This window comes from Hyaena hyaena, unplaced genomic scaffold, assembly GCF_003009895.1.
Source record: "Hyaena hyaena isolate Hyena2069 unplaced genomic scaffold, ASM300989v1 scaffold_129, whole genome shotgun sequence".
Classification (NCBI taxonomy): Eukaryota; Metazoa; Chordata; class Mammalia; order Carnivora; family Hyaenidae; genus Hyaena; species Hyaena hyaena.
The window spans coordinates 3152546-3166168 of record NW_024080763.1 but is presented as its reverse complement, the minus strand read 5'-3'; the positions used below and the strand labels follow the sequence as shown (position 1 = coordinate 3166168).

The 13623-nt window shown below is 43.5% G+C and overlaps 1 protein-coding gene across 1 annotated transcript in view; it reads left to right on the top strand.

Moving 5' to 3' along the window:
* Nucleotides 1-13623, top strand: part of ACADSB (acyl-CoA dehydrogenase short/branched chain) — a 38229-nt gene that overhangs the window by 12157 nt on the left and 12449 nt on the right. The window contains exons 2-5 of the mRNA XM_039237886.1: nt 8648-8807; nt 9024-9124; nt 11820-12026; nt 12571-12741. Coding sequence (XP_039093817.1) covers nt 8648-8807; nt 9024-9124; nt 11820-12026; nt 12571-12741 — 639 coding nt within the window. The remainder of the gene's footprint in view (nt 1-8647; nt 8808-9023; nt 9125-11819; nt 12027-12570; nt 12742-13623) is intronic.

Sequence of the window (13623 nt, the reverse complement as noted above, 5' to 3'; positions counted from 1 at the left end):
AAGAAGAAACATCAAAGGTAAGTGGGATTCTTTTGTGGAGGCTGGAGGCAGACCACCCCCAGATGGGCCACTTTGGCATGAACCATGTGAGTTCAAAGCAACCAAAATCTGGCAGGTTCAGGTAAAGTTCGGTACTTCCCCTTCACCTGCCTGCGTGTACCAGGAAGAAAGCTAGTAACAGAGATTCCTCTTTACCTAAGAAACATAACCTGCATAGTCGGGTAACCTCCCAACATCTCCTTTCACCTTCCTGCTACTAGTCTTCTCTCTTTTGTATGCTCAGATGTCTACCCGCTCCGTAGCTCATAGAAGCATTGTTTTGCCCGACCGACTTTGGAATTTCCAGGTCTGTGTGGGTTCCCTCTGCCTACTCTATTAAATTAGACTGCCTCCTGTTACTCTTTTTCATCTCAGTTTGATTCTTAGTGCAGCTAGAAGGACCATGAAGGGCAGAACAAATGCTCTCTCCCTAGCACTTGGTAGATTCACACTTGCCAGCCAGGATTCCTGCTGGAGGCGTATAGCCATCAGACACCGAGGGTGGGCATTTTCCTAACCTGACCCAACAGGATTCTTGCTAAAACTGGAGTAAGTGGACCGAGGACAGCGCCCAAGGTCAGGGCCTAGTTAGAATGGACTCACCGGAGCTGACTCATGTTTGGTTAAGGAGAAGAGTCTTTGTCAGACTTCCCCAACTCTTGAGGGCAGGTGGGTGAGAGAGAAACTAGAGTAGAGCAGGAAGAGACTGAGGAAAAACTGACCCGAAGGGACGGGAAGACAGAGGAAAGCATTTGGAAGGAGGAGGGTGTGCTCACTGGAGCTGAGTCTGCTGACGGCAAGTAATTTGAAGCCTGGAGAGTGTGGAGATGTTCGTGGAGACCCTCCAGGGAGTGGTGCTGCTGAGCGGTGGGGACACTGAGGACGCGAGGGCAAGTAAGGCAGCGCTTTGGCAGTGTCTGGCTCTGCAGGGGAAGAGAGAGGGGGTGATACTCCAGGTGGATGCAAGATTCAGGCAGGGAGAAATAGAAAAATGTGACAAAAGTGATGGCTGAGAATCCCGCGAGTATGGGGAGGGATAGGATCCAGAGAGAGGTAGAGGGACAGGCCTTTTTAAGAGGAGGGACATGATTTACATTGTAAGATGAAGAAAGAAGGACAGGAGGGGTGGCCGATGCAGGGCTCCAAGTGGATTTGGTGGGAAGAAGTTGAGGTTGGTCCCATTTATTGGCATTAATTTCTCTGGTAGAAGGTGAGGTCATTGGCTGACAGTGAAGGGTGAAGTTTGGGGGGAGGTGGTGAGAGAATGTCATCATTTCAGAGAATGGGAAAGGGCCTAAGTGGAGGTAGGTGACTATGAATTTATCGTCGGATGAGGCTACATGTGTGGCTGTGTCCTTAGATTGTGCCCTGGATGCTGGTGCAGAGAGATAGCTTGCTGGAGGCGTTCTTGACTCAGGCTGGGATTGAAAGTGAATGCAGTAGATTGGGAAAGAAGTAGATGACAGAGGGCCATGCGGAGGCATTTGGGGCGATGGAACTTCTGTATGACGAACGGCAGTGGTGAGCACAGAGCTCTGTGCATCTGGCCAAACCCAGTGAAATGTACATCACAAAAAGTACATTTTACCTGGGGCTCCTGGGCGGCTCAGTCAGTTCAGCATTCGACTTCACCCCAGGTCCTGATCTCGCAGTCCCTGAGTTCCAGCCCCACATGGGGCTCTGTGCTGACAGCTCAGAGCCTGGAGCCTGCTTCAGATTTCCTCTCTCTCTGCTCCTCCCCTGCTCACACTCTGTCTCTCAGAAATGAATAAATGTCAAAGAAAAAAAAACTTTTTAAGTGCATTTTACCTTATGCATAAAAGCAAAATGGAATAAGGACACCTGGGAGACTCAGTTGAATGTCTGACTCTTGATACCAGCTCATGTCATTATCTCAGCCTCATGGTTTCGAGCCCCCTGTTGGATTCCACGCTGAATGTGTTGCCTCCTTAAGATTCTCTCTCTCTTTCTCTCTCAAATAAAAAATTAAAAAAGTAAAATTGAACCGGGTATAAGGGGAAGATGGAATGTTGCTGTGGCAAACAAATCTTAACTGTATTACAACTTGTAATATTGAGATTTATAATAAATACACATTGGATCTTCCTTCAGGGTTCCTGGCTCATAACTCCCCAAACCCTGGGAATTTCCTAGGCCAGAAGACCAAAGAGCACCTTCTATTAAAATAGTTGTGCTCCTGTATGCAATTCCTGAAACCGTTTGAGAGCCTTAAAGGTGAAATGGGTGCTTTGTTATTCATACTGGACCCCCTTCCACTGCACTTGAGTTTTTGTCAATGAGGCAACTTCTAGACTGCAGCCGAGGGTGGGGGCTGGGTGCCCAGGAGCAGCAACCCTTATGATGAGATTGTTGGGCCTTTCACTTTCACTCCCCCCCTCACCCAGGCCTCCTGAGAGGGAAGAGGGGCTGGAGGTTGAGCTAGTGGCCAATGGCCAGTGATTGGATCAATCTGGTCTACATAATAAACCCTCCATACAAATCCATCAGGACAGGGTTGGGAGAGCTTTCCGATTGCTGAGCACAGGGAGGTACAGGGAGAGGGGTGCCCCAGTGAGAACACGGAAAGCCCTTTCCCCACGCCGTGCCCTGTGTATCTCTCTGGGTGACCACTTGGGAGTTATGGTCTTTAATAATAATGCAGTAATCCAGTAAGTAAATGTTCCTCCATGTTCTGTAAGCTGCTCTAGAAAACTGAATGAACACAAGGTACTAGGAACCTGCAGTCTGTAACCAGTGGGTCTGAAGCACAGGGGACAGCCTGGGCTGCCAACTGCTGTGTGAAGTGGGACAGGGGCCGTCTTGGGGGACTGAGCCCTTGACCTGTGAGGCCTGATGCCATCTCTGGATAGAGATAGAGTTGGAATTGAGTTAAATTGTAGGACACATGGCTGGTTTGGGAGAATTGCTTGTTTGTTGGTATGGGGAAAACCCCCACACATTGGAATTGATCCCAGAATTAGGAGAATCAATCACATCACCCCACAAAGGGAGTGGGGAGAAAGAAGCCGCAGAAACCATGTTTGGATTGGGTACTGCAGAGCCAAAGACAAAAAAACCGTGCACAAGCACAAATTTTTTTCTCGCAGTCGTCTGGGTTAGCAGTTCTGAAACTGTCGTAAATGTGTACTAGCTTTGAACAAGTAAATCATCCCTAGATCTTGAGAGCCAAGTTTCTCGCTGTCAGAAAGAAGTTATCAGCAAGAAAAGACTAGAATGTGAACTCTGTGGAATGGAATCAAAGCAGGAAAATGGCACACCGTCCAGCACACATGCGGGAAAAAGAGCGGGGCGCACATTTGGTAGTGTTAGACCACCTTTTCCAAAGGAGAATCACCGAGGACAAAGCCCACAAACACAAAAGGAGTTGGTTATTCAGGTTTATTTTATTCCGGCTGGACAGCCCCTCCCAAGCACCCAAAGAGTCCTCGGAAGAGCTTGCCATCGAGCCATAGCTCAGGGTTTATATAGTGAGCGGGGGGCGAAGCCGGTGTACAGAAGCAAGAATTTTGTGGTGGTGGGGGGGGGAACTTGACAGTTGCTTGAAGAACATGTTTGACCGTTCTAATCACAATGTCAATTAAAGATTTACATCTCGGGCTTGCTGCAGCCAGGAGGAGCTAGGTTGCTCAACCCCTGACCTTTCACCGGAATAGAGTTTGAGATCAAACAATGGTTGGTATGTCCTCATTTGCAAGCCCCTCACATTTTGGCTCAAGGGAGTTTTACAGTAGGAACCTCTGAATATAGGCATATAAGATGCGAAGGCCTCCGCATTACATTGGAACGTTTCCTTGGGAAAAGTCTAAGTGGGGCTTTACAGGTTTGCACACTTCTTCTGTGTGTCCTCTTTACCTTTCACCCATTGTAAAAGCCTGTAGAATTGAAGCAGTCTAAGAATGTTGGGAACAATATTTTATTATGCTGCAACAATAATGGACATATTCCATATATAACAGAGGTAATGAGTTTAGCAAAACCTACCAGAACATTCAGTAGTCAAGGGTTCTTTGCCTTTTTGTGTCTCAGATGAAAGGTATCGAGTACCATAGTGGAGTTTAATAGACCTTGTCTCAAAATGTTTTAAAACACGTAAAATACACGCGATACGAAAGAAACCACTGATGATAAAAGTTACAAACGTATTTTTAATTGTGATACAGTAATAAGCATTTCTTAAATAAGATCTGGCAGCTTTTCTGTAGTTTCGAGGTAGTGAAGGAAATGCTGTATTTCCAATAGAGATTAGTGAAGTAAACGTATAATTTCCCCCATCCAAGTTCACGGATGAACTTCCCCCATCCAAGTTTATTGTTCCGTCCACAGGAGTCTATGGACCCCAGGTCTGATCATTAGTACTTCTTTTTTTTTTTTTAATGTTTTTTATTTATTTCTATGAGAGAGAGAGAGAGAGACAGCGTGAGCAGGGGAGGGTCAGAGAGAGAGGGAGTCACAGACTGAAACAGGCTCCAGGCTCTGAGCTGGCAGTCAGCACACAGCCTGACGCGGGGCTCGAACCCACGAACCGCGAGATCATGACCTAAGTGAAAGTCGGACGCTTAACCGACTAAGCCACCCAGGCGCCCCAGATCATTAGTACTTCTAAGGGCAACAGATCTCTGGTCAGTTGAGTAGGAAACAGATCAGACTCAAGCTACAAGACATATTTGGCAAGGCATAAATAACCATTATTCCATTCAAGTAGCAATTGCTGCTCTATACAAAAAAATGTGATGATGTGGTGCAATGGGTTATAACTGTGGAAAATCATTTTGATGGAGTAGATGCCAGAGCCACACAGGCTGAGGTCAACACTGAAGGGTAGGGGACAGTAGAAAATCATCATCGAAACCTTGGGCTGTGCGGTTTGAAGGCAAGGCAAGGAAATGTCTCCTTTATTAAGGACTGTCATATTAAAAGGAACGTTTTTTTTTATGCCAAAAAGATACGTAATAATGTTCAATGTTTTGGTTCCTAAGAGATTCCACCCACTTAGCACATAGCTGCCGTTATTTCATGATTGCATCTTCAGCAAGCTCACACTACGTTTGTATGCCTAATTTGGAAAGGACATGTGCCTCTGTTGTCTAGTGAATCTAAAATTGTTTCTGTGTGTCCAACAGTCATAGACTTTGTTGGTAGCAATTTTGAGACTAAGCGGGTCACAGTTGTGTCAGCAGGAAAAAATGGATATTGTTGTAATACCTGCTGGCTTCTTAAGTTTCTCAGTGGTGGGCTTTCTGTTCAACTCCAGTGCAAAGGTGATACATTGACTCAGAGACACAAAGAACTCTGTAGGAGATCTGGTGAAGTAAATAATCTCTTCCAGAAAGAAGAGAGGTGGGCAATGTGTTGGGGTTTTAAAATGTAACAGGCGAGTTTCATGATCATTTTGTGGAGGAGATTAGTCGGCTCATTCATTCATTCTAACATCTGTTGACCAGTCCCCTCACAAGAATCCCCGCCCACCACTGAGCAAAACACACCCTTCGGCCTCCATAATTCCATTCCTTCTCCCAAGTCCCTCCCTGGTGCCTGCTGCTACCCATCATGCTCTCTCCTGCTACTACTTAGCATCTCTGCTCTCCTCCTGAAGCCCTCATGCACCTCCCTTTCTCACCTCCCTTCTTACTGTGGTTCTTCCATCTGGTTCATCAGAAGAAGACACTTCTCTTGTATCCCTCTTCTTTCTTTCTAGTCCAAAGTTTTCCTCTCCCAACTGTGTTGAAACAGGGAAAAAATATTCCAAGCAACTTTGTCCTAAACTATTTGCCTCCTAATTCTGAAAACAGAACAAAATGAACTACAAAATTAAACCACAGTTCTCTTCCAATTGGCCACTATTTGTCCCCTCCTCCTCCCACCTCCAAATCTAGAGCAAAGTACATCTATTCCTGGGCACATAATTGCAAAGATTGATCCATATGTGAGAAAGATTGACAATGATTTCAAACATAGTGACTCTTCTTTTCTCTCTCACTCTCCCCCCCCCTTTTTTTTTTACCGTATTTGTTGTTATAATCCTGCAGAACTTTTTCTTTTTTCTTTTTCTTTTCTTTTTTTTTTTTTTGCCTGTTCCATGAGCCACATCATGTTCCCCCTTATGCCCTGCACTCTCAGGTAATTGGCAGATGCTCATAATGTTCCTTTTTAAATCTTGTTGAAGAAAAGGAAAACATTCATTCCTTTTTAAAACAGCTTTATTGAAGTATAATTCACATACCATAATATTCACTCCTTTAAAGTACATAAAGCAATGAGGCACTGGGCTGGTGCCGTTGGAAGAGCATCAGACGCTGGATCTCGAGGTTATGAGGTTGAGCCCCATATTGGGTGTAGAGATTACTAAAAAAGTAATAAAATTTTAAAAAATAGGAAAAATAAAGTGTACAATGCATTGGTTATCAGTAAATTTACAGAGTTATAGAATCAAGACCACAATCCAATTTAGAACATTCCCATCACCCCCACCCCCAAAAGATCATTGTGCCCTTTTTTAGTTTGTTTCGGGCCTTACACCCAATGTAGGTCTTGAACTTAACAACCTTGATAGAGTCACGTCCTCTAGGGGCACCTGGGTGGCTCAGTCGGTTGAGCATCTGACTTCAGCTCAGGTCATGATCTCACCGTTCCCAAGTTTGAGCCCCATGTCTGGCTCTGTGCTGACAGCTCAGAGCTTGGAGCCTGCTTCGGATTCTGTGTCTCCCTCTCTCTCAAAAATAAACATTAAAAAAGAAAAAAAAAAAAAAAGAGCCACATGTGCCTGTTCTACCAGGTAAGCCTACTAGGAGCTTGTCTTTGTGCCCTTTTGTAACCACTACTTACTCCTTCACACCCCCAGCCCCAGGCAGCCTCTGCTCTAGTTTCTGTGTCTGGTGATTTCCTTTTTTGGAAATTTCATGCAGATAGAATCATATAATCTGTGATCTTTTGTGACTGGCTTCTTTCACTTACCATGGTTTTTAGGTTCAGAAAAAGACTGATAACTCATTTGTTTCCCTTGTCATAGGATTCTACAGAATAAAATTGGAAAGGTATAGCAAGCATTTAAAATTGGATGGCATCTCTTTTGAACAAAATTGTAGCAAATCCATGGTTTGAGCAGAATTGGCACATTGGAAGGATTTGGGCCACTGTGGCAGGGAGACACACAAGTGACACAGCCTTGTCATTTAACTCTGTTACTATTACCACCACTACTTCTGGTAGGACCCCCGCTGCTGTGTTCTTAGGGGCCTGAGTAGGAATAGACATTAATGTACAGCAGGTGCTGTGCTAAAACCCGTTATGCACTTGTCTCATGAATCCTCACAAAATTCAAGAGATTATCGTCTACATTTTGCAGAGAAGGAAACAGACTCTGAGAGGTTTTAACTGAGGCTGATATCACTTGCCCAAAACCACATAGGTGGTAAATACCGGGTGCTAGGTTTGAAACTAGTCCAGTCCTTTTCAGGCAATAGAGTCTGTTTTCTTTTTCTTTTTTTTTTCCTTCCTTAAATAGTTTATTGTCAAGTTGGTTTCCATATAATCCAGTCTCATCCCAACAAGTGCCCTCCCTCATGCCCATCACCCCCCTTCCCCTTTCCCCCACCCCCCCAGCCTTCAGTTTGTTCTCAGCATTCAAGAGCCTCTCATGGTTTGCCTCCCTCCCTCTCCCCAACTATTTTTCCCCTTTTCCTCCCCATCGTGTCGTCCTCGTTACAAATACCATATGTTTGCACATATAGGTGGATTAGGAGATAAAACATTAAAAAAAAAAAAAAAGGAGATAGAGCCTGTTTTCTTAACCTTTCTGCCACATTGTCTCTTACTAATGAGAACCTGAAGAAACAAAACTAGCCTCCGGGATCAACATAGGGTCATGCCTGCAGCCCCCAGGGCAGAGTGGATGGCTTTCCTCCCCACTCAGTTGCCCTGTGCCCTCATCTTTTCCCACCCTACTCGAGAATGCTCTTTGCACCGATCACCCATTAGTACTTTTATATTCAGATTCCCCCTTCAAAGAAGTCCGTGAATTGCAACATTTTTAGAATGAGTTCTACCTAGAAAGTTCTGTTTCCTTGAAGGTAAAAGGTAATCATCGGGAAATGTGTTTAGTGCAAAGAGCTCATTGCTGGATAAAGGACACGCACGTTAAACCAACCTGTGTTTTGGGTCCCAAGACTGAATTTTAGGGGCACCTGTGTGGCTCAGTTGGTTAAGCATCCGACTTCGGCTCAGGTCACGATCTCACGGTTCGTGGGATTGAGCCCCATGTCACGCTCTGTGCTGACAGCTCAGAGCCTGGATCCTGCTTCTGACTCTGTATCTCCCTCTCTCTCTGACCCTCTCCTGCTCACACCGTCTCTCTCTCTCTCCCAGAAATAAACATTAAAAAAAATTTTTTAAACCAACCTGTGTTTTTGGTCCCCAAAATTTTTTTGGTCCCTGTGATTTTTAAAATGTGTCAGCTCTCGCTCCCCTTCTTTGGGAACACAAGAGATGAGAGTGGGTTATAAAGTTATTCCCGAAGAAATGGGTGTTCAGATACTTTTCTTTACCTTCTGTGTGTGTGCATTCCCTGTTCATGGGGGGACTGTTCCTACAGCTAAGAAGATACCTCCCAACTTGCCTGACTTCTTGGACAACTCCTCCCCGTGTCCTGAAATCTTCCCAGTCAGAAGCTCTGCTCGGTGTAACAGATCATGGGCCCCCCTGCGCCCCCCTGCAGATGTTCACAGAGGAGGAGATGATGATTAAGAACACCGGTGAGTAGACGGCTCACTTCCACCTCTGGACCCCTCTGGCCACCAGTTGGGTCCCTGGTATGAAATTCCGTGACGTGCCTGGGGGATGTGTGTACCTCAGTTTGTGAATGCCGTTTTTCCCCCTTGAATTTAAAACATTTTTTTTTGAAAAAAGTAAAACCTGTCATATTAAATAGAATAAAGATGTATCTGTATTGTTGTTTTTGTTCCCTACAGTTAAAAAATTTGCCCAGGAACAGATTGCTCCTCTCGTTTCAACAATGGATGAAAATTCAAAAATGGAGAAATCAGTAATACAAGGATTATTTCAGCAAGGGGTACATACTTTGTAATTCTTCCCATTTCAAACTCTTAGAAATAATGTACTTTCCAGCATGCAAATGTAGGCATGCTTTTAAATTTAGGGATTTTAATGATGGCATAAGGAAGTCTTCATTTCCTAGTCAGAATTATCTGTGTTCTCATTCATTCATTCATTTAATTTTAAATGTTTATTTATTGGAGAGTATTTTTAAGTGTTTATTTATTGGAGAGAGGGCATGATTGGAGAAGGAGCAGAGAGAGAGGTAGAGAGGGAATCCCAAGCAGGCTGCACCCTGTCAGCACAGATCCCAATGCAGGGTTCAATCTCATGACCATGAGATCATGACCTGAACCAAAGTCAAGAGTCAGATGCTTAACCAACTGAGCCACCCAGACGCCCCTCTATGTTCTCTTTTAGATTGAGGTCCTCGTTAAAGATTTTTAAAATTGTTTTTAACATTTTAGTTAGAAATCCTGTACTTTTTAAGTAAAGGGCTCAAGCAAGAGAAACTGATTTCCCTGGACCCGTGGTACCCAGCCAGAGGCTGTTTCGGCCCTCAAGAGGCATTTGGCAGTGTCTGGAGACATTTTTGGTTACCACAGCTGGAGGTGCCACTGACAATCGGTGGGATGGAGGCCAGCGATGCTGCTAAACATCGTACAGTGTACAGGACAGTGCACGACACAGAATCTTCCAGCTCAGTAATGCCGAGATTGAGAAGCCAACTTACTTCATGATACTTCATAGTAGACTGTATATTCTACCTGAGTCCCCCTCTCTCTGTGCATGGTCAACTTAGAAGCAGAGGCAACATCTGAGTTCCATATTAACCAGGGAAACCGATCTCCAAATTTCTAAATCACGTGGTCCTTTGATGGAAGCCTGGTATACACAGCAGAGAAAAGTAGAATTGTTCTGGGGCACCTGGGTGGCTCTGTCAGTTAAGCATCAGACTTCAGCTCAGGTCATGATCTCACAGTTTGTGGGTTCGAGCCTCGTGTTGGGCTCTGTGCTGATAGCTAGCTCAGATCCTGGAGCCTGCTTCAGATTCTGTCTGTCTGTCTCTCTTTGTCTCAAAAATGAATAAACTTAAAAAAAAAAGTAGAATTGTTTTTGACTGTGGGTTTTCAGCCTGGGGGCTCCAAGGAGAACATTTTCAAAATCACTACTCTTACTCATCATCTCAGACTCCTCTCCATAGGTGTGAAGTGATATTGGTTTTTATTTTGAATACTGGGGATATCTCAGAACTAGTAGCTCCTATTCAGAGCCATTGGCTAAAATCTGGTGTGTTATCCTGTTTGAAAAATAGCCTTTTGCACCCAACCTAAATAGTTTTACTTCTTCCCAGTTTTAAAGAGACCAGCTTTTTAACGCCATACATAGTAGTGATTTTTCTACCTTTTTTTTTAAAGCAATGAAGGGTTTAGGAAAATGGAATCTTCTGTGGAGTCCAAATGGGTCAGATAGCATCCATGAATCCATTTTTCAGGCAAACTTCATCTCCACTGTCTGCAGGACCTCTCCACTGCTCCGAAAAGTCTTAGTATTTGCTCTACAGTTTGGACATCACTCTCCCCATGGGGCGTTCTTGCTGGCCGGGTTCTCTGTGGCCCCACAACCTCCTCTTCCTTAGGTGTAGCGCCACCTGGAGGCTCTGCTTGGCTGCACATATCCTGCACTAGCTGTTCTCAGCCTCCTCTCACCCCACCCCCACCCCCATGCCACGGTCACCTGCCAGAAAAGCTGACAAGATCCGCATTTCCACCATAGGGAACATTGGTAACTTTTTTGGAGAAGCGGGGTCTCTGTCAGCTATAAGGTATTATAATCAGATAAGTTACCACGCCCTCCTCAGACTTCAGCACCCCCGAATCCTTCTGTCTTCCCGATAGAACATCATTTGTGGTTCTCACCATCTCATTCTCCCCTCTGTGTGCTTCTACCCACCCATCCGCTAAGTCTCCCATCAGCGGAAACATAACAGCTGGAACCCAGACTCCAGCATGCTGTGATTCCAGAAGTGTCTGGAGAGAAAGAAGTAGCGTTATCCTTTTATCTGTGAACAGCTCTGGGTCTGGAATTACATGCATACACATTGCCTTTCTAAAATGAGGACACTTAAAAGTGGGGAACTGTGGAAGTGTCATGTTCCAGACTTAGGAGTAGCTGCTGAACAGTCAGGCAGTCACTGGCAAGCCTTGGCCAGCATCTGGTTGTGTTTGCCAGGCTCCTCCGCCTTGTCTGTTGTGGTTCTAGAAGAGACCACCAGGTGTCCACTAACCATCTGGACTTGCCGCCTTGCCCCAGAAGGAATGGCCATTCAGTTATTGTCTTGGCTGCACAAGTCAAGGTGGAGGAGCCTGACCAGAAGAGATTGTGACCCGCTGCCTTCCTCCGTCTCCTCTTTCTCATCATTCCATTCCATTCTCGTTCAAAGCATTTCACCGATTTTTGTGTTTTCGATGACATAAGGAAGCAAATGATGGTTGTAGCATGTAACCCTATCCTTTTCAAATCTATATAGTTATGTATAGTTTTATAGTTTTTGCAACTTATAATGTAGTGAAATAGCCATCCCAAAGTAAAATGAAATACAGTTTTAAAATTAGGAACTTACATAGTTAAAATTTGGTTTTGAACTTATAAGAAGCTTTCCCCTATAAAAACTAACTTTCTTAATCTGTGTTTCTTTGTCTTTCCTATAGTTGATGGGTATTGAAGTTGAAACAAAGTATGGAGGAACAGGAGCATCCTTTTTTTCCTCTATCCTAGCCATAGAGGAATTAGCCAAAGTTGATGCGTCTGTGGCTTTGGTATGTGACCTCCAGAACACAGTAATTAACAATCTGATTCGAAAACATGGAACAGAAGAACAAAAGGCTACCTATTTGACCAAGCTGGTGACAGAGAAGGTGAGTTGATAGTTGTTGAAACGAATCTGTTCTCTTCCAGACTTAGGACCTCTTCCACTGCAATGTTGACCCCTACCCAAGACCACGGCACGGCACCATTCATTAGTCAGGCAATGCTCAATAAATTAACGCTACTAGACAAATCTATTCTACCTCTCATTTCTGCTTAGAAACTCAGAGGATAATCATCAGACAAAAAAATCTTTTTTTTTTTTTTGGCTCCAGTTATATTTTCTTAATACTTTTGTTGGTGGTTTCATTAATGGTGAGATATCTAGAAAATTGCAATTATTAGAATGAATTTCATTCAATTTGTCAAATGTGTATGCTTGAGTCTTTAAATCTATCTTCGACAAATACGAGGGTATATTTTAGAAAATAATAATGAAGATACCATTACTACTTTGATAGGCATAGGCTTTTAAAATGACTAAAGCTTTCACTGACAGATGTTTATTTTACCCTAAGTATGTGTTATACCAAGTGCAAATACAGTTTTTAACTTTGATTTTTTTTTTTTTTTTTTTTTTGCTTGTATATGTAGATAGGAAGTTTCTGCCTTTCAGAGGCAGGAGCAGGTAGTGATTCATTTGCTTTGAAGACCAGGGCTGATAAAAAGGGAAATTATTATGTCATCAATGGGTCAAAGATGTGGATCACCGGTGCTGAGTATGCGGAGCTCTTCCTGGTGATGGCGAACGTAAATCCTGACCTTGTAAGTTTGGAAGCAGAATTTCTTCCCTCTCCCGCCCCACCTTTTCTTTTTCTATCTCTCCTACTTGCATTTCCTTTTTACAACTTGGTCTGAAATTCTTCCTTCTCCTCAGAAATGAAATGGTAAGACAGTTGATTTCTTTTCATTCTCTTATTTACTGATGTTCCTGGATAAATACAGTTGATGTGATTATTACTTCCATGGAGGACTATTTATTAAGGCCACCTCATATGTTATATAGGAAGCTAATCTCCCATTTTGTAGGATTCCAGATTTTCTATTTAATGATGAAGTATTGACTTAGTCCGTTCATTTTTAAGAAAGTTTTGTATAGTTGGAAAATAGGTACAGGGCAAAAAAGTAAATACATTTCATCTTTTGTCCTTTCTCTGACATAACAGTTAATTGAGTTAAATTTTAAAACTTTAAAGTATTTAATAAAATTAAATTTAAAACATGTAAATTCTCATGATCACATAATACTTTAGCATATCTTAATTTTAATAGCCATAATGGTTTTTGAAAAAGTCAAAGAACCTGTAGCATTCTTAACTCTGAATCTAATACTTCCAATATTTCTTGTTTCCTGACGCACATGTTGCAATGTTCAGCCGTTAATATTTTAAAAAAAATTTTAATGATTACTTATTTTGAGACAGAAAGAGAGAACACGAGTGGAGGAGGGACGGAGAGAGAGGGAAAGAGAATCCCAAGCAGGCTCTGTGCGGTCAGGCTGACGCAGGTCTCTATCCCACAAACCATGAGATCATAACCTGAGCCAAAACCAAGAGTCAGATGCCTGACCAACTGAGTCACTCAGCCAACCTTGAACCCATTACTATTTAATGCTAAAGTTCAGTTTTAATTTTCTGGTAACTTTCA